This window comes from Microtus pennsylvanicus, chromosome 7 (genome assembly GCF_037038515.1).
Source record: "Microtus pennsylvanicus isolate mMicPen1 chromosome 7, mMicPen1.hap1, whole genome shotgun sequence".
NCBI lineage: Eukaryota > Metazoa > Chordata > Mammalia > Rodentia > Cricetidae > Microtus > Microtus pennsylvanicus.
Genome location: NC_134585.1, coordinates 86,055,121 through 86,076,383, shown reverse-complemented (window position 1 = coordinate 86,076,383; position 21,263 = coordinate 86,055,121). Strand labels below are relative to the sequence as shown.

General features: G+C 37.9%; 1 protein-coding gene across 3 annotated transcripts in view; it reads right to left on the bottom strand.

Annotated features, from left to right (window-relative positions):
- Gstcd (glutathione S-transferase C-terminal domain containing) overlaps nt 1–21,263 on the bottom strand; it is an 83,533-nt gene extending 62,270 nt beyond the window's left edge. Inside the window, exons 1-4 of one of the 3 annotated variants that reach the window (XM_075981302.1) lie at nt 21,004–21,263; nt 19,339–19,495; nt 14,876–15,316; nt 12,291–12,755 (exon numbers count right to left, since the gene is read on the bottom strand). In XM_075981302.1, the coding sequence (XP_075837417.1) occupies nt 12,291–12,755; nt 14,876–15,295 (885 nt within the window). In that variant the 5' untranslated portion in view covers nt 15,296–15,316; nt 19,339–19,495; nt 21,004–21,263. The remainder of the gene's footprint in view (nt 1–12,290; nt 12,756–14,875; nt 15,317–19,338; nt 19,496–21,003) is intronic. The other 2 variants (XM_075981303.1, XM_075981304.1) reach the window with 2 other exon arrangements.

Genomic DNA, 21,263 nt, shown 5'->3' with positions numbered 1-21,263 from the left:
TAATCCCAGCACTCGGGAGGCAGAGGCAGGCGGATCTTTGTGAGTTCAAGACTAGTCTGGTCTACAGAGCTAGTTCCAGGACAGGCTCGAAGGCACAGAGAAACCCTGTCTCGAAAAACAAAGCAAAACAAAAAAAAACCATAATAGAAAGCTTCTTCTTTGGAGGCTAATAAATTAGTTTAGTGGATAAAGTGCTTGATACACAAGTGGACCCCAGTGCAGATCATTGGCACTCATGATAACTTATACTGTAATGCTCACAGGAAAGCATCACTCAAACACACACACACATACACACACACACCCCGTGTCTTCATATCATCATTGCCATCATCATAGCCACACACAACAAAAAGAGACAAGACTAAGTAAGAAAACAAATTTCAGGGACAGAGAACAAGTCATGAAAATAATAAATTCAGATGTACAGATGTTACCAAAACTTTCAAGGTACATTCAAGACGACCAAACCCAAGAATAAAGATGGTAAAAGAAGAGACTGACATAAAATATAAATACATAGACAATTTATTCAATAAAATTGTAACAGACAGACACAATAAAGGGATAAACATCCAAATTGAGAGGTATTTATAACTCCTTAATAGTTATGGCCAGAGAAGAATCTCTAAATAACATAACATAGTTAAGATGTCCAAAGATGCAAAGCAAAGAATCAATGCTAAAAGCAGTAAGGGAAAAATGCCAACTCACATACAGAGGCAGAAACACTAGAAAAATGAGCAATTCTAAATGCCAAGAAAGCATGGAATGATCTATTTCAAGCCCCGAAAGTAAATCAACCAGAATTTCTATAAATAAAAAAAGATTATCTTTTTGAATGGAGGGAGAAATATAAGCAGTTCAAAAAAAGCACATATTAAAGCAATTCATGTCAACCACACCAACACTGGAGAAAATTTTCTAAGTAACACTATAAACAGAAGAGAAAGAAAAGACAATTTCACATAAAAGATGTAGGGAAGAACACATTCCATGAAAGCAGCAGAAGAATGAAGAATTTTAAGAAATTCATTGTTTCCAACATAGCAAACTCTTATTCTAAGGAGGAGAAAAGAAAACAAGTACTCATAATTCAACCAACCAGAACCAACAAACCACATCATAGAAAGTAACAAATCTGGGCTGGAGAAATAGCTCAGTCGGTAAAAGCACTGTCTATTCTTCTAGGGACCTGGGTTTAGTTCCTAGTACCCACATGGCAGCTCACAATTGTCTGTAACTCCAGTACCGGAAAAATTGCTACCTTCACACCAATGTACATAAAGTTAAATAAATTTAAGAAAGTAAAAAATCTCAATAATGGCTTTATTTTCAAATGGATTCACTAGTTAAAAGATACAGACCGACTGGATTTAAAATAAACAAACAAAACAGTATCCAACTCTTTCTTTTTTTCTAAGAAATACACTTAGCTGCAAAAATGTCCAAAAACGAGTCAAAGGATGCAAGTCAACCTACTAAGCAATTAAAAGCAGTAAGCAAGCTTGTGAAAGGATTTTCATAATGTAGATTTCAAAGCAAAAGCAGCAGAAGAGCTAAAGAGGACAACTACAGGTTAATAAAGGGAACAATCCATCAAGACGACAGAACAATTCTAAGTATTTTTGGTACTGAATCTTAGAGCTTTCAGTTTCATAAAACAATGAAGGGCACAAAAGGCCACAAAGGTCCTGATATAATAATAATAAGAGACTTCAATATCCCACTCATATTTAGATAGCTATTCCAAACTAATAATCAGCAAAGAAACACTAAATCTAAATTATACCATAGATAAACTGATTTCAATAGATAGCTACAAAATAATTACATCTAACAAACAGAGATCACACATCTTCTCAGGGGTGCATGTAACCTACTCTTAAATTGATCACATCATAGAGCACAAAGCAAGATTCCACAAACACAATAAAGAAAAAAATGTATCTTAAGACCACAGTGAAATCAAACTGGAAAGCAAGTACTAAAGTACTCAGAAAGTACACAAAGAAAATGGACACTAAACAACACACATTTGAATGAACAGGGCCATTGAGGAAATCTGGAAATATATTTAAAAAGTTCTAGGATCAAATGTAAACAGAGCCCATTCAGCCAGAATCTCCCGATATTTTCCTAAAGGGAAAGCTTACAGCTCATTAGCCAGAGAGATCTCAGAAACCCTAATCATCCAACTCAAGATTCTAGAAAAAGAAGAAGCCAAATGAAAATGCACTAGATGGATCTTAAAAGGTTATCAAAATGAACAAACCCTTAGCCAAATAACCAGAAGAGAGACCAACACAATAACATAAGAGGTGAAGGGGAAGCTATAAGAACAGGATCAAAGTCAGGTGCTGGCGGTGCACACCTTTAATCCCAGCACTCGTGAGGCAGTGGCAGGTGGATCTCTGTGAGTTTGAGGCCAGCCTGGTCTACAAGAGCTAGTTCCTGGACAGTTAGGACTGTTACACAGAGAAACCCTTTCTTGAAGAAAACAAAACCAAAACAAACAAACAAAAAGAACAAGATCCAACAATCCTCAAACTTAGATGATTATTAGGAAATACTATGAAAACATATCTTCCAAAAAGCTAGGAAATCTAGAAGAAATAGTTTTCTATACTCATATGAATATCAAAATTAAATCTGAAAGATACACACAATTTTACAATATCAAAGCAAGCAATGGGGGTTAAAACAGTATCTTAGTTACTTTTCTACTGCTGTGATAAAACATCATGATCAAGCAACTTAGAAAACATTTAGTTTTGCTTACAGTTTTGGGGGTTAGAGACCATGATGACAGAGCAAAGGCATAGCAGCAGGAACAGCTGGAGCAGCAGCTGAGGGCTCACATCTTGACCAGCAAGTAGAAGGCAGAGAAAAAGAGAGAGAGCAGGCACTGGGAATTGTGCAAGTCTTTTCAAAACTCAAAACCCATCCCTAGTGACACATACCTCCTCCAACAAGGCCACACCACCTAACCATTCCCAAATAGTTCTAACAACTGGAGACCAAAATTTCAAATATATGAGTCTCTGGGAGCCATCCTCATTCAAACCACCACAAACAGTTCCCCCAAAAGAACAGCTTTACATAAAATGGATTTACTGATGATGTCTGCTCAATTTTAAGGATGATCTAATATTTTTCAATTTGTGCCATAATGTACAAAAGGGAAGAATGTTACAAAGGCAGTTTTAATCTGATATCAAAACTGAATAAAGATACAACAGAAAAAAGAAAACTATAGACAAATTTCTCTTATAAACATAGATGCAAAACTCCTCAGTATGCCTCCAAGTTTAATTCAAGAACTTAGTAAGACTACACATCATGACATCACAAGAATGCAAAGTTAGCTCAACATATACAGAGCAGTAAATATAGTAAGCCATTAAAATATAATTAAAAAAGAAATTATATGATCATCTTACTATATACGGCAAACCCATAGGCAACATTGCAGTAATTCAGGAAAGATAGAGGGCATTTCCTATAAAATCTGGAATGAAACAAGGGTGCCAACTCTCTCCACTCTTATTCAGTATCGTACCTGAAGTCATCATTTATTAAAAATCTAAGGTGGTTCTATTCCACATGGGAAGTAGAAAAACATATGATCTCCTGAGTAAACTGGGAATGTAGGGTTCATGGGAGAGGGCAGAAAAGGAGGGGGCAGAACGGGAATGGAGTGAAGAAAAATATATAGTTCAATAAAAATAATTTAAAAAATAGGAACCACATTTACAATGGAGACAGTCAGATCTCTATGATTGCACAAAGGAGGGTTTAAAAATGGAACAATTAAATGAAGGGACAATGTAATAAACTGGGATTGACATAATGGTAATTATCATTTTGATAATCTTTATTGTCAGTTTGATAATTCTTGGTTTATTAAAACAGATCATACAGATATTAAAAAAATCAAAGCTGGCTTTGGAGTTGGAGAGTGGCTATCATTCTCTAAATCCAAACAGGTTGTTAAATAAAAGTCAGAGTTTCTGTCTCATATCAGAAGCCACATGGTATGGGAAAGAAGGAAGATAAGAATTTAGGTACTACTATTATCAAAACTCTGCTTTCAAAAAATTTTACTTCTCCCGATACATATTTTTGAATATATACCTATATGAATAATGTTTAAGTTTTCTACATTGAACAATAAATTTTCCTGCAGTAATCTTTGAAGTTTCATGGAATCGTTGTGTGGCTCCAATTCCACCTGGTTGATATGATGTCATTATGCTGATAGCACCACCTTAAGATTGGTTTTGGGTTACAAACTGCTCAAGATGAGCAAGCTGAGATGGTGCGCCTTTTTAAAATGTTCTGGCCAGAACTTCAGAAAAACCCTACTAACTACTCAGAGACTATCTGCAGTTGTACCAGACAGTAATCTTGAAACTTAACAATCATTGTAGTTTTCATAGGATCCCTCAGAAATAATAGCACCCCTATGACAGCTGGAAGTCATTCTAGAAAACGACATTCCAAAGTTTGTCCTCAGGGCTAGGGACATTATTAGGGGTTGGTTATAAGGGGTATAGGGTTGGGGCTGGAAATAAAATAGGTTCAGGGATCTCTCTTGGAAAAAAAAAAAGGAATGAATGGGATGGAATAACAGATTAGTGTGAGCTTATTCACACTAATAATAATAGTAAGAATACTTGTGAGCTATTGTCTTTGTATGCATGCAAGCTTAAGTTATTTTGTATATTGATTCAATTTTAGAATATATTTATCATATCACACATACATTTCTACTTCTGAACAAGATACTTATATATACATTTTGAGGTCATTGTCCTCATTTGCTGCACATCTGTTTAAAGATTGTCTAATATTTTAATATGAAGCCTTAGTCTTTAAGCTATTATTAAAAATTATAGGTCAATAGTCATCCATGTTTGTCATACTTAGACTGATCAGGTTCTTTAGATGCATAGAGATTGTATTCCACATAGGTAATCTTCAACCACTTCAAAAAACTGCAGAATATGGTATTTAAATAACTTAAGATTTCCTTGGCGTGAGACACGTTTTCTTCTGGCAGCATCAATCTATCCTGAGAGAATGTTGGGCACCAAAGACACTCAACTTGAAGCTTGTTTTCTTCTTGGCAAAACTGGCCTTAGGGCAAAGAACTGGCCCTGCCTTGACTACTGACCAAATGCACGGTGTCCACACTAGACAAGCAGGATATAAGAAAAAAGACTGCCAAACCTTGCCAAGACAGGGTAAGGCAGTTTTTAAAATTTTCCTGCCTCTGAAAATGGTCTATCAGATACTCTAGGCCTTTGCCAAAGTTGGTTGCTCAAACATTGCAAATGAGACTGGGTGATTGCACAGGTAGCCTGCTGTCTCTCATTTCTTGAACCTTTTGGAAGTTGCTTGGTTGCACTTCCTGTTCACTCAAGTAAATTATCTCCCTTCTCAGGTCTTTGATGGTGTTACTTTCCTCTCATGACTTAGTCAAACCATTTTTAATATAAGACTTAGACTCCTTAAGATAGGATAATTATTGAAACATTTAGCATATGTTTCTTGTTTGATGTTGTTCATGCTGGTTGTAATTCTAATTTTTCTGTATGTTTTTGCCTCTTCTTTTCCCTAGACAATACTTGATATTTGTTCTCATTGTATATAAAATTGTATTAGGCTTAGAACTCTCTTATTTATACAAAAGGGGGAGGTGCTGTGCGAACTCCTTCAACCAATAGTCTTTAAGATACTGGCCCACTTTGGGCATGGTCTCATATACTGTAAATGCAGAAAAAAAGCATGCACGACCCTCTTGACTGTTGGATTTGGTTCCAATTCCCAACACACACAGAGGATCAATACTCTTTCTGTGAATTTATCCCCAGATAAATAATTCTTTGTTTTCTCCATTCCAGGCTATTGTGGAACTCTTTTTGTACACCAAGAATGGAGCTCTCAGTTCAATCCTCAATACTCTCACCCCCATCACAAAAAGGCAGAAAGGAAGGATTCATGACAGGATGTCTGTTTCATCAACATGTAGGGCTTTCTACTATATCCTGACAGCCCAAGATGTGCTGAACTACATTTACTAGAATCAGGAAGGCTCTACAAGAAAGTGACTAACGAAACTATAGAAAATGAAAATTAGCTCCTAAGAAAGGAGGACTTCTAAAAAATGTAAAAGCTGCCTAGCTTTTAAGACAAAAACCACAGAAATTAAAACATAAAAAAAATTACTTCAAAAACCATTTTTTAAAAAGTATTGCTACCAATACTACCAAGAAGAAATGAATCCATAGTGGCTTTGTAGTTAACCCCAATGGGTTAGAATTATGCACCCAAAATAAAAAGTAGCAAAACTGTTCCAATGCATACATTTCATAAAACTGCAAAATCTTTTCTCACAGAAGTAAAATAACCATTATTTAAGCAGCTGTTTCCAAGGTGCCTGCTTACTAGCAGCAAGGAACTGTCTATACAGTGGTCTAGCCATAGGGCAGGATTTCTTTCTGGTTCATTCATTCACTCTTCATTCCAATTTCTTCTAAATACATAATATATTTCCTAAGAGGGAAGTCTAATAAGTGAATTTAAAGTGGGACCTAATAATTTTACACTTTAATTCATTACTTTTGAGTGTATTCTTAAATTTCTAAACAAACATGATGTTGCCAGGCCTCTTCCACAAGAAAGTCCCAGAGCACTGGCAATCAACTTTTTAGCATAGGACCTACTGAAAGCATGAAGAATGTTGGTGGCAACACCTCGATACACTACTTTGTACCCTTTACATGTTCTGTTAAACAAAGCTTATTTTCTGGCCCTTCCAATTTTGAACTCTAGTAACCCAGACCTTGACTCAGCACATTAATCTGATCTTTCATGTCCCCGACCTTATTTCTGGCCCCAGCTTAGCTTAACGCTTCAAATGCCAATCAGCATCTTCATTAATGATCATGAACTTGATTCTCAGTCTGATAGTCTGCACTGTCTACAGCACAAAGGTCTAGTAACGTAACTGCTCTAAAAAAAAAATAAATAAAACGATGGCTACATCATTCAAAATGACTTGTGAGGAAAATATAAAAGAAACAACATCAAGGCTTTGACAAAGAAAGATGAATTCCTAAAAGAAAATGTGCAGATCCAGGAAAAAATACGAAGGAATGAAGGAAATTATTTTACATATCAAATGTCATTAAAACAATGGGCTGTAGTCATAGCTCAGTTGACAGATCACCTGTCTAGCATACATGAAACCCTAGGTTTAAGTCTCTCACTATGTACCGGGGTGTAGTGATACATACTGGCAAGCCCAGTGTTTGGAAAATAGAGACACAAGGATCAGAAGTTCAAAGTCATCCTTAGCTACATAAGAAATCTGAGGCTAGCCTAAAATATGTGTGCCTCTGTCTCAAAACCAAGCAACAGAAAGCAATAAGTACATATTTTTAACTTACTGTTTTCTTAAACTTACTAATATTGAATGTATGTGGTACAAGTGTGTCAAGACATGTTTGTGGAGGTCAGAGAATGGACTTCAGACATCTGTTCTTTCCTTCCACTGTGGGTGCCATGGGTAGAACTCAGTTTGTCTTGCTCACACAGAGCACATTCATTTATTTGCCAAGCCATCTCACTGGCCAGTTTGCTCTACTTTAAAACCGAGCTCCTCTGTAGCATCAGACTTACTCAGTGATAGTCAAGTTGATATCCTACCTGATTACAGATGGGGAAAATCCTGTCAATTAGAAACACTTTGGCTTTGATTAATCCTAATCAAGGAAATGGCATTTAAATTTATCTAAAATGAAATGCAAATCATCTGAAATGAATGGGGCCATCTGGACGACCTAAAGTCACCTTTATGCAGGTGAATCCAATTTGGATTTACTTTCTTGAATTAAACATCAAATACTCTTATTTTCTCTGTAACATTTAACATTACTTTATATAAATATTATTTGTTTGTTTACTTGTTCATTTCTTCGTTCACCTAACTAGAAAATTAACTCCAATGACTTCTGGGATCTTAACTGCTTTGCTCAGCATTGCATTCCTAGTACTTATAACAGCTCCCAATATATACACTTCCAGTAATGTCTACAAATAATGAACTCTTGAAAAATTAGAAACCATAAATACCAAGTCTTTCAAAATGTATGACTGCCCAAAGATTGATGTTCACAGTAATAAAAGGGAAGAGTTGGTGATAAATGAAACTAGAAATCATTTGACTAGGAAAAAGCAATCACAGGACATTTAAATCACCAATCAATGCCTAGACAGTTCCCAAATCTGTCTCTTTCCTTGATGATTCTGAAATAATTTTGGTTGTTGTTCTTGTTTCATTTTACTTTTGACAACAAAACAAAAGGTTCCTTAAGAAAATAACAGTATCTCCATACTGTACCAACTACAACCTTACAGAGTTTCATTAGAATTCTTTTTTCTTCTTCCAATGGAGATGCCTAAGAAAGGATGATACATAATAAGAACAAAGTCTTGTTTCTGGGTCCTTATTAGGGAAAAGGAGAACAAGCTTCAAAGTAGGAAACATGCAGCTATAAAGAACCAACTGGAAGGTTGCAAAATCTAAGCTGCCATGTACATGCTGGTATTTTCACCTGGTTCTTTTTTTTTTTTCCACTGAGGACAAGACAGACAGACAGACAGATGATAAATGACAGATAGATAGATAGATAGATAGATAGATAGATAGATAGATAGATAGATAGATAGACAGACAGCTAGATTGATAGATACATACATACATACATATATACACACACATAGACAAACTCTAGTAGGAATGAAAATGTCACATATGAATTTTTCCATCATTGATAAGCAACCAATTTTAGGGAGAAATATTCAAGTGAGGGAAGAAAATTTCTGATTTGATAATGCCCAGTATAATGTTTAGTATCTTAAATGGCAACACTATTATAAAATACAGCTGAGAAGTGTTTGTAATTTTTAGGTTTGTTTTTGGCATTTAATACTGGAATTTATAATGTTATAAAGATAATTATAATAGCAAAGCAAAATTAACAATACTATCAATTACTAACATTCAAGCAACTCAAAATTAACCATAATTTTCTTCAGTCCTTACATTAATCACATTACAGAGTATGTTAATCAGCTTTTCATCACTATAAGAAAATTACTGAGGACTAGAGAGATGGCTCAGGGGTTAAGAGTGCTGCCTTCTCTTCCAGAGGTCCTGAGTTCAATTTCTAGAAACCACATGTTGGCTCACAACCATCTATAATGAGATCCGGTGCCCTATTCTGACATACATGCATACATACATGCAAAACACTGTATATCTGAAAAATAAATCTTTAAAAAAATTACTGAGATAATAAACTGTTGTGGAATTTTTTTTGTACACTGTGAAGATGTGTCACTTAGATTGGTTTAATGAAAAGCTGAATGGCCAATAGCTAGGCAGGATTTGGGGGTAGAAAGGATGCTGGGAAGAAGAAAATAGAGTTGCCAGCAAACAATAAGGAACAATTCAAGAAAAGAGGAAAAAGCCATGAGTTGTGTGGCAACTTGAGAATAAATAAAAATGGACTAACTTAAGAGCTAGTTAGAAAGAAGTCTAAGCTATCAGCTGAGCTTTCATAACAAATAAGAAGTCTCTGTGTTGTATCGTTTATTTGGGAGTGGCTGGGAGAACAGAGAAAAACTAGTAATAAAATGGCATACAATGTATGGGCATGTATTTCCACACAAGACCTGAGAAAGCTTTAAAAAAGTTTCCAAACACAATCCCACAGTCTCTCCTGAGGGCAGTGGTACAAAGACATCTCTCTGAGCCACCGCTTGAGGGCTTGCACTGACAGGACACCATGAGTTAAGCTGTTCAGCAGTTTAAGGTTTTGCTCATGCTACATAAAAGGTTACAGATATGAAGTAAAGCAGAGTCAAACCTAGAGAGGTTACAGTATGTTTAACAATGTGCATAGTTTTAAAAAGAAAAGAGCATAAATAGTCATAAAAATAGTTTAAAATAATAGAGTAATATAGTGACATTTTATTTGTGTTTTAATAAATAAAGTTTGCTTGAATATCAGAGTGCAGAGCTAAGCCACTAGAGGCCAGAGAGTGGCAGCACACACCTTTAATCCCAAAACTCATGGCCATCCTGGGCTACACAAGATTGAATCTGTCTAAAAAGAGAAACAGAACTCACACAAAGGTGTTCCCAGCACTCAAAGCACTAGGGAGGTAGAGACAGGAGTGATACGGCTTGGCAGAGAGAAGTATAAAGTGCAGGAGGAGACAACAGCTCACTGAAGTCTGAGGTTTGGTGGAGAGCATTGCAGTCTACAGACATGCTGATGACAGGGTTGCCCCTTTGAACCTTAGTAGAGGTAAGAACTCTCTAGTGGTTTGGCTGCTTTGCTTATCTTCAGCTTGAACCCCAATATCCATCTCTGAGTTTTTATTAGTCACACTACAGAGGAAAGTCTTCAAAGAAAAAGTAAAGTAGTAATAATAATAAAAGAATAAGCCATGTAGAGATGAGGGTGGGATAAAGTGAACTGGCAGAAAGAGGTCTGAGAGATGAAGAAGTAGCATGAGAGAAGTGTGAGAGAGTAAGAGTAAAGAGTGAGTGAATGGTGTGGAAGAAGGGTGTGAGTGTGCGTGTGAAAGAGCTGTGTGAAAGGGCTCTGCTACACAGAGGAGCTGTGCATAGGAACTGTGTAAAGTGCTGTACAGTGAGAGAGATGTAAATGAGATGTATAGCTGTGGTTGTGTGGAGATTTGTAACTGTGTAAAGACAAGGAAGATGAAGCTGTCTAGAAAAAAAGATGTTGAAGAGGAATGTATGTAAAAGAAAGGTGTGTAGCCATGTGAAAATAGATGTAATTGTGTAAAGAGACATATGGCTATGTAGGAGACAGATGTATATATGTAAAGAGAGATATGTGGCTGTATGTAAAGAGTGTGGCGACAGAGATTTTCAGAGAGGATTTTTAAAAAATGAAGTAAAAGAGAAAGTTTCCATCAGAAAGTGTATGTTTCCTTATTTATCCCTCAGATAGAAAAGTCTAGCCCTTGCCATATTTGTGGATTTTTTTCAGTCACCAATAGGTAATATTATATCCTTCTTGGGTCTTTGGTAGAATTGAAGACTACATAATTATCGTTTTCTTTAGTTATGATAGAAGGTTAATTAGGTACAAAACTTTGGACTCACCAAGGTAGGATTAATAATGGAATATTTTCTCTAAATTTGCCAAACACGAATGGACTGGATATTGTAAATGTAATTATTACTTGATAATTATTCTTATTGTATATATTCTTATTGTATAACATATTGTCATTTGTTAAAGTTAATACCTTTCCGTTCTATTTAGACAATACATACCTGATAGTTGCTCTTACTATATGGTTTTATTATGTTAGAGTTAAAACTTTTCCTTTTTATTTAGACCATAAAGGGGAAATGCTGTGGAGTAATCTTTTTGTACACTTGTGAAGATGTGTCACTCAGATTTGTTTAACAAAAAGCTGAACAGCCAATAGCTAGGGAGGATTTTTGGGGTAGAGAGGATGCTCAGAAGAAGGCTGCAGAGTCACCAGCAGATCCAGAGAACATGCAGGCAAGAAAAGAGTTAAGTCACAAGTCATGTGGTAACACGTAGGTAAATAAAAATGGGTTAAATTATGAGAGCTAGTTAAAAACAAGTCTAAGCTATCTGTTGAGCTTTCAAAATTAATTTAAGAAGTCTCTGGTCATTTATTTGAGAGTTGGCTGGTGGGACAAAGAAAGACTAACAACATAAACTTTATAAGGAAAAGATTGATTTTGCCACATAGTACCAGAGATTTCAGTCCATGGTCACTTGAGCCTATTATCTTGAACCTGTGGTGGCACAAAACACTGTGGCAGGAAGATAAAGTGGGGAAGACCTATTCACCTCCTGCAAAGAAATTAGCCGAAAGAGACGGAGGGGACACAGTGCCTACATGCAGCTCACGAGCACACAGCCATTGCCACAGTTGCCTTGCAATAGATCTCACCTGTTCCAGGCTGGGGACCAAGCCTTTAAAATGTGTACCTCTGCAGGGAAGACAACAAGACCTTACAATACAAAGTCCTGTGACCACCATCTTACAGATTAGAGAACAGTTAACAGATTAACAGTTTCTACTGTTAAGAATTTGCTCACAACTATGACAGAGTAAGAAGAAGAGCCAAATTCAAACCTAAGCAATTTAACAAACTGAAACTCATAGTAACTTGTAGATTCTAGACAAATCCTTACCAAAAAGTGATGAACACAGGGCAAAAGCACGATGTCTGCCAACGTGAAGTACAGGCCTTCTGCAAACACATGCTCCAGAGGCGGAAGGTCAGAGGTTTTTGCTTTCCTGATGTCAGAAGGCTCCCTGTTGGTAGCAGCTGTGTCTTGTACTGTGAGCTTTGAGAATGCCACTTTCAGTTCTAGACTCTTGGATGAGCCAGCCAACTCTTTGCATGGTTGCTGTGCACCAGCATTGTCCCTTGCTTTTCCCTTGCTAGATGGCGGCTTGACTCCAGCAGTCTTCTGTTGCTTCAGCTTCTGTCTGCGGAGTTTGTCATCATTGTGTACTCTGACAGGCTCACTGAGTTTTCTCTCGAGCTGTAGGATTTCTTCAGGGATAGCTGGGGGCTGGTCAGACGACTCTTGGAGAAAATTCTCAACCGCCAAAGGGATGGTAAGTTCACAAAGCCTGGTCCATTGACTAACCTATAAGAAAAACAAGACATGAGCAGTTCACTCGTCTCCACATATCCTGAAGAAAATTAGCTGTTATTGGGAAATAAAAGTGGCTTGGAGCCAGAGAGATGGCTCAGCCATTCAAGGCTAGGCACACAACCAAAATACGAGAGGGGTTTAAATAATTTATGTGATTGGTTAAAGCATTCATGGGCTTGGCTTCTATGCTAGATCAGAAAACATTACAATGATTTAAAAAATTGATACTTTAAATGATTCAGCTGTGGTATTCCTGTATCTTTTTATTAAATAAGTCATTACTTCCCATGGTGGTTTGAATGAGAATAGGCTCATGTATTTGAATAGTTGGTCCACAGTTTAGTACAGCTATTTGGAAAGGATTAGGAAGTTTTTTCCAAGACTGTGAAAGACTTTGGACTAAGAAAGCAGCTGAATGCTATAAGAAAGGCTAAACAGGCCATTCTAGTAGGAGCTTGGAAGACAATAGTGCTGAGAACAATACAGACTATGAAGGCCCCAGCTCAAAAGATTTCAGAGGGAAGCAATATTAACAACATGTCTAGAAACCATTCTTGTGGCTGCTTTTTGCCTGTGTCCTAAGAATCTGCTTGAGGCCAAGATCAAAAACACTGATGACAACTTATGTTGAGGAGGATGTGGGGTAAAGAGACCATTGCTGGTGGGAGTGCAAACTGGTACAGCCCCTTTGGATATCAGTAAGGCAATTTCTCAGAAAATTAGGAAACCACCTTCCTCAATACCCAGCAATACCACTTTTGGGTATATACCCAAAGGATGTTCAATCATACCACAAGGACCACTATGTTCAGAACAGCATTGTTTGTCATAGCCAGAACCTGGAAACAACCTAAATGCCCCTCAATCAAAGAATGGATAAGGAAAATGTGGTACATTTACATAGCAGATAAAAATAATGGCATCTTGAAAATTACAGGCAAATGGATGGATCTAGGAAACACCATACTGAGTGAGGTAAAGCAGATCCAGGAAGACAAATATCATATGTACTCACTCATAAGTGGTTTTTAGACATAAAGCAAAGAAAACCAGCCTACAAATCACAATCCCAGAGAACCTAGACAACAAAGAGGACCCTCAGAGAGACATACATGGATATAAATTCCATGTCATTGTATGTTGGAAGTACATAAATTGCTTTTTGATTTTAAATGTGGTTACAATTAAAAGATTGTCTAAAAGTGTCAGAAGAAACTTTGGACTTTGAAATAGTATTACCACTGTGAAAAATGTGGAACCTTTTGAAGTTGGAATAAATACATTTTGCTTTATGATATGACCAGAAGCCTGTAGGGGCTAAGAAGTAGAATGTGGTAACTTAAATTAGAATAAGCACATAGGCACATATATTTGAACACTTGATCCCCAGTTGGTGAAACTGTCAGGGAAGGCTTAGGAGGTGTGGCCTTGTTGGAGGAAATGTGGCTTTGCAGAACAGTTTCGGAATTTCAAAAGACTCATGTCATTCCCTGTAAGTTCTCTGCCTTGAAGGTGTATCTGAAAATGTGAGCCCTTGGCTACTGTTTCAGCACCACACTTGCTTGCTGCCATGCTCTCTGTCATGATGGTCATGAACTCTAACCTTCTGAAACTGCAATCTCCAAATAAACTCTTTCTTCTATAAACTGTCTTGGGCGTAGCATCTTAACAAAACAGAAAAGAAACAAGGACACCCCAAAAGCCTTTAAAACTCTTCAGGGCTTAAAAGGCACTATGACTTGTGCTCTTACACACACACACACGGGGGGGGGGGGGGAAATTATATATATATATATATATGTATGAACCCCATGTTCATATAGATATATGAACATTTCCTTTAAAGAACACACACACACACATATATATAAACATTTCTTTTAAAGGTTCTCAATATAACGAGGGCAGGACGGGAGATATTATTTTAAAACAATGTATCTAAACTTCATAAAATACACCCTAAATTTTTATTGTTTGGTATTGCCCTATAAGAATGACATAAGTAAAGAACTCTTTTAACTCTATGATAATTAAAAACAAGAAGTTAAAGTCATGTTGGAGTGAATGTTACTACTTATAGCTATAAATAACAGAAGAAACCATATACTTACTTCTGCACAGGCTTTCAAACAAGTCTTTTTAAAACCCAGAAGTTCCAAAATTTCCTTTCGTGATGGCTCAGCTTCATAGGATTTCTGGATTATGTGTCTCAGGACAACAGCAAGTCCTGCTCTACAGAAAACGTCTGGTTGTTCTACCACCGCAGGCAAACAGCAATTCTGGACTATTGGTGGGAGGGACTGCCTTGAAATAACCTGTATGTCCAGATCCTGGGACAGCACCTCTCTCAGGAGTGAAGTGTCTGCATTTTCTTCAGAGAGGACTAAGCAAATAGTAAAGACCTTGCAGTCACAGTACGATAATAGAAACAGAGCTACAGAGGTATGAAGAGGAAAGATGCACCCTTCTGTTTGGTGAGAGTACTCCAGGTACAGAGATTCTTCTGTAGGACTTTTCTTAATGCCTTTCATGTTCTGTTTTCATAGGGTCACCTGTAACAAAAATCAAAAGTTATAGGCCTTCAAATATAACAAATTAGAAGCTAAAAGATAAGTGTTTTTTTAAAAAAATAGTAAGAAATTATATCTAAGAACTTTTACTTCAAAGATGAATGGCTTTCGAAAGGAAACTTTTCCCCAGTCTGCGTAAGCATTTGTAGTGACATATTTGTTCAATGTTATTTTTAGTAATGGCTTTAAGATGCTCTGTAATAGGAAGCACTTGGTACTCCTTTACCACCCCTCTCCTCGCCAGTCTTTTCTGCATCTCTGGGGTACAAATACAGAACCATTTCTCACCCTTTGCACTGCTTCTGACTCACTCTCCCTCCACCTCTCCATCCCCCACATCAACTTATTCTGTTAAAAATGAAGTTCTGCCACTCAGTTCAAATCCTGTAGTATCTTTCCATCCTGCTAAAATAACAGACCTTCTACAGTGCCCAACACAGATCGTGAGATGATCGTTTTATGTCTCTTGAGTTTGTCTCTTTTTTTTTTTACATTGCTTACTAAAGCAAATCAAGATTCTCCCAAACTGTCTAAACTCCAACTTCAAGATCTTCATACTTGGTGTTTCCAGAACACAAAGCTCTGCTTCAGATATTTAATAATAGGCAGCATCTTACTAAAATGTTCTTTAGCTACTTCTTATATTATAAACCCCCATCGACTTAGGCCCTTTACTTTGCCTTCTACGCTTTAATTCCTCCACAGCACTTAGCACCAGAAGACACTATTTATTCAACATGTTATGTTTCTATTAGACTATTAGCATATTCTGTAAGAGTACTTTGTTTGCTGTTATACGTAAAATAGAGCCTGGTAAACATTTGTATGTAACAGGTATTTGCTGAAGGAATGCATGTATGAATATACACCTCTAGTGTTTAAAAATGTGTATATGGAGGTAAAATTTCATTAAGGCTTCTGTCAATCATGACTCTTGGCTTTTTTTTAAATTTATTTATTTATTAAGGATTTCTGCCTCCTCCCCGTCACCGTCTCCCATTTCCCTCCCCCTCCCCAGATCAAGTCCCTCTCCCTCATCAGCTCGAAGAGCAATCAGGGTTCCCTGACCTGTGGGAAGTCCAAAGACCGCCCACCTCCATCCAGGTTTAGTAAGGTGAGCATCCAAACTGCCTAGGCTCCCCCAAAGCCAGTACGTGCAGTAGGATCAAAAACCCATTGCCATTGTTCTTGAGTTCTCAGTAGTCCTCATTGTCCGCTATGTTCAGCAAGTCCGGTTTTATCCCATGCTTTTTCAGCCCCAGGCCAGCTGGCCTTGGTGAATTCCCGATAGAACATCCCCATTGTCTCAGTGTGTGGGTGTACCCCTCGCGGTCCTGAGTTCCCTGGCCCAGATATAAGCACATTCTAATTCATAAACCACAATTCAAAAATGGACACTAGATGGCACTCTTTAAAAATATTTAGAAGTACCTAACCAGAAGAGGGTGTAGTAGAGAAAAAAAAATGTGTGCATGTGCACTGGGGGTGCATTTGTAGAAAGGTACAAAAGAACCATGAAAAAGGCATTTTACATATAAGCTATAAATTTGATTCACTGTGAGTACTTACTAATGTTAAATGTCAAGAAAATACAATAGAAATACTTTCCCTTGGTGAAATCAGAAAAATTAATGAGCTGTCCAAAAGAAAATGCAAAGTAAAATCTATTTCTTAGTGTTTTCTTTACTACAAAATTAGTGGCTTTTGTTCTCCCCTACCTTGGAGATCAAAATGTTGGTTAATAATTGTGGAGTTTAAAAAAATTACGCTCCCTGGGCAATTTCTCCTCATTACTCACTAGTATAACTGTTAAATATTAAACATTTAACAAACCTGTACAAATTTGGTGGATGTTTTGGCTTGTACTGTTTTAAGGAGCAGAGCATAGTGTTGGCTTAAAGTTTATAAATATCAAAGAAATTCCCTTTCCCTTCTTTTTCTCCTTTGATAACTCCCTAGCTACATGATGAATTTTAAGACAGACCCTCAAGAGTCAATTTCAGGGTCCCCAAGGTGTCTAGAGCACCGCTTGCATTGCCCCTTATTAGATTTCTGTCAAGCACAGACCTGTCATTTGCTTTCTCAATCCTAGCATATGCCATACTGTAGTCACTGAAAGGAAGTGACCGTAGACAGAAACAAACTTCAGGAGCTGAACATATCCTACAGAATATGCATCTATCTCTTACGTCAACACGATTGGGAATTTGCACGAGGAATAAATAATTCATCACTTAGAAATATCTTCAAGGATATGTTTAAAAATGGTTGTATTAAATCATAGATAATAGACTTAGACATTTTGCATTTTAATATATCTTAGCATTGACAAAATATTTAATATACTGCTAAAATTGGTAGAGCATGCCTTTAAGACAGAGGCAGCAGACCTCTGTGAGTTCAAGGCCAGCCTGGTCTACATAGTGAGACCCAAGATAGTCGGGATCATGTAGAGAAAATCATATCTTACCAAAAAAAAAAGTTTCAAATTTTTTAAGACCTCACCCCATTTTATGTTCGTGTGTAAAGGTCTAAGGAATCAGGGAGTGAGGAAAAGGGGAAAGAGAAAATGAAGAAAAAAAACATTAAAAAGGGCTGGAGAGATGGCTCAGAGGTTAAGAGCACTGACTGCTCTTCCGGAGGTCCTGAGTTCAATTCCCAGCAACCACATGGTGGCTCACAACCATCTGTACTGAGATCTGGCGCCCTCCTCTGGCGTGCGGGCATACATAGAGGCAGAATGTTGTATACATAATAAATAAATAAATCTTTAAAAAAAAACATTAAAAATAAACATACTTCTTCATCAGTCAGAATTTTAAGAATCAACTGGAATGTTTTGTGTTCAAAATTCAAGTCAAGATCTTTGGCAACTCAATATTACATAATAAATTACACTCTGTATGACAGACCAAAAATCATGTTACACAGCAAGACATTAGCGTCTTGTGTATTTTCTTCATTAAAAGTATTAGCTAGGTATGGTGGCTCATACCTTTAATCCCAGCACTCAGGAGGCAGAGGCAGAAAGATCTCTATGAGTTCAAGGCCAGTCTGGTCTATGTAGTCAATCCCAGGACTCTTAAACAAATAAACTGGGATTAAACACTGGCTCTGACTCTCAGGAGCTATACACTTTTCCTTCATCTCAGTTATGAAATGAGGGACGTAGCAACATCTTCCTTACACTGTTGCTATGGTAACAGACAATGGTCACACGGGAAGCCCCTAAGTAAATTCTAGCTACTTTATTTTGCTTTAGGCCCAGCTACAGATCAAACCTGGGGCCTCACACGTGGTAGGTAAGCACTCTGCCACCGAGTCACACCTCAGCTCCTACTACTTATTAATAATTTAGTCACAAACTCTTTACCTAGTGACACTACTGAAATGCATAAATTTTAATGAAAAAAATTCAACTGATGCTTTTCATTTTCAAATTTCTTCCCAGGAAATGTGTGGACTGTGTTGAACTGAAAAGTGTTTTTCCATAAACATTGAAAATTTGGCACTAAGGATTAGACCCAAGGTGTCATAAAATGGTGGAATAGAAATGGAAAATTCTTAAGTTGATATACATATTAGGAGACTGCATTAGACAGAATAAAGCTTGACAAAGTTAAGTATGAACATTTACATATTTCTCTCAAATACTGAAATGTTGATACCTGTTCAATGTTTCTCCACCAGAGAATGTTCAATACACTGACTGAAGAACTTATGTTTCAGTCTTCCCACAAAGCAGCACTATTTGTTACAAGCCCCACAGCACTCTATTACAATACAGATTTTTTAAAAAATGCCCCTTCACAGATAAACAGCCAACCACCTCTAACTAAAAATCAAAAAACAGAAAAAAGAAAAAGAGATGAAGCGTTTAGAGTTCATTACATCATGTAGGATGATAGTTCAGAGGCAATTAGCTCATGATTAAAATTAGCAATTTTCTTAGCAGGGCAAGAAATTTTTATAAAATAAGAAATGTTTGGAAGTGAAATGCTTACTGAAATCTCAGTTACGGAAGAAGCATATTATCTCTCTGGAGATTCAAAGAGGTGTCCGTTGCTATGAAGTCATAAATAAAGCTTGCAGCTAAATCTGACCTGTGGTTAACACAGATTGACAGCATGAAGTGTAAACATGTTGACAACATCGGCAAGCCTGAAAATAAAAATACTGAATTATCTCAGCAAACAATACTTATTTTAGGATACAAAGCTTAAACTCCTGCAACCCAAGAAGTGACCATAGCAGAATTCAGTAAATCATTTTAAATTTAAGGATGAAAGCAACGCATACCAGGTAACTGTGAAAACTACACTGTCACCTGGTTAGTCCCAGATGTGCTAATGTCTGCCCAATTATTGCTATTAGTAGGACCAGCTGGCTTATTGTTGTTTGTGCTCATTTCAAATTGTGTCCTGCAGAAACAAAAGCTAGAAGGAATAATAGGATTAAAACCACACTTCATAGGGCCACAACCACAAAGCTCCTTTTGGCTTTGTTTAAAGTAACAAATGTATAGAAGTATCCTTTCCACTTTTCCCCTCCTTCTGTACACCACTACATCCTTTCTCCCCTCCCTTGAAAGACCATCTCTCCACGGTCCCTTACTAAAGGTTTTTTTCTTTTGTTTTTAATGACATAAAACAATGTTCAAACCTCAAATCTTATGTTTGAAGTTAGGCCTCTTAAAATGAAGCCTTCAGGTGCAAATAAAATACAATTTCAAGTAATGAAGAATACTGAAGGCAATCACTTTCGTAGTGTATGCTCCCACAAAGCAAAATCCCTCATATAGCTTAATGTTTGGTCTAGTAAATATGACAACAAATCAGTTGTTATAACAGTTTATTCTCGTGGCATTTCAGTGACCATATTTACATGTTTAAAATCATCACAGTTGTTGCTAGTTTCTGTATTCTTTCCTCTAAACACCCTTTTTGTAGAAAAGCACAAGATAACTTGACAAACGCCACATTCTTTAGCAATAATTTGGTAAAAGATACATTAGTCTCTTTCTTTCATTTTGACCTTAAGGATTTGTGACAAGGAATCTTGCGGTGGACCTAACGGGGGTGGGGGGAGAGAAGGGGGCCATATAATTCAACCAAGCAAAGTTGGGGCGGTATGTGTTTGAGTATTCATTATTTAAGCCAAAGCAATTTTCATGCAAGCTCATCTCATATTTTCTGCTCAAGTTAATAATTGAAGAGAAACGCTTGCTTTGATGGGGATAGTATAAGTCAACGTCCCCAGATGCAGCAAATCCGTTGGCGTAACTGTGAAACAGTATCCACTACAGCGACCAATCAGGAAAGGCTGCAACGGAAGTCTTCTCTTTGGGAAAAGTTAAAGTGTGCTCCAAGGGGTCTTTTCCCTGCACCTAACTGCAAACGACCACCCAAACCCCTACACCGCGAAGCTGCCCTGTTCCTTTACCCACGCAGGATGACCGGAGGTTGACAGGCTGGCAGCAGAGTGGCCCACGCGTCACTCGGGGGCGCGGCGCGAGGCCCTCCACCAGCACCTACGCTACCAGTCTGCGGCACCTGCGGGGCTGGGGAGACTTTCCCGGGTCCCACCTCGCCCCCAGCCCCGCCGACCCCTGAGGGACAGCGCGGTCCTCGGGGCCTGGAGGGGCCGCGCAGCCGGAGCGCCCTCTTTACCTGGTCGCAGAGGCGCGGCCAGGCAGGGAGGGCGCGAGAGCGTATGGGCGACGCGGGCCGCCGCGCCTTCCCGCCCAGCTCGAGCCGGGATCCCGAGGCTCCTTCTGGAAGCCGCGGCCTGAGGAGCACTCGCCTCCAGTGAGGGCCCGAGGGGTGGGGAAAACTAGAAATAACCAAGAAGCAAATGTGTCTGGAAAGCCCCCCGCCCACCGCCATTCATAACCCGGCGGACCGGAAGAGGTGGCGCGTCACTTCCTGCT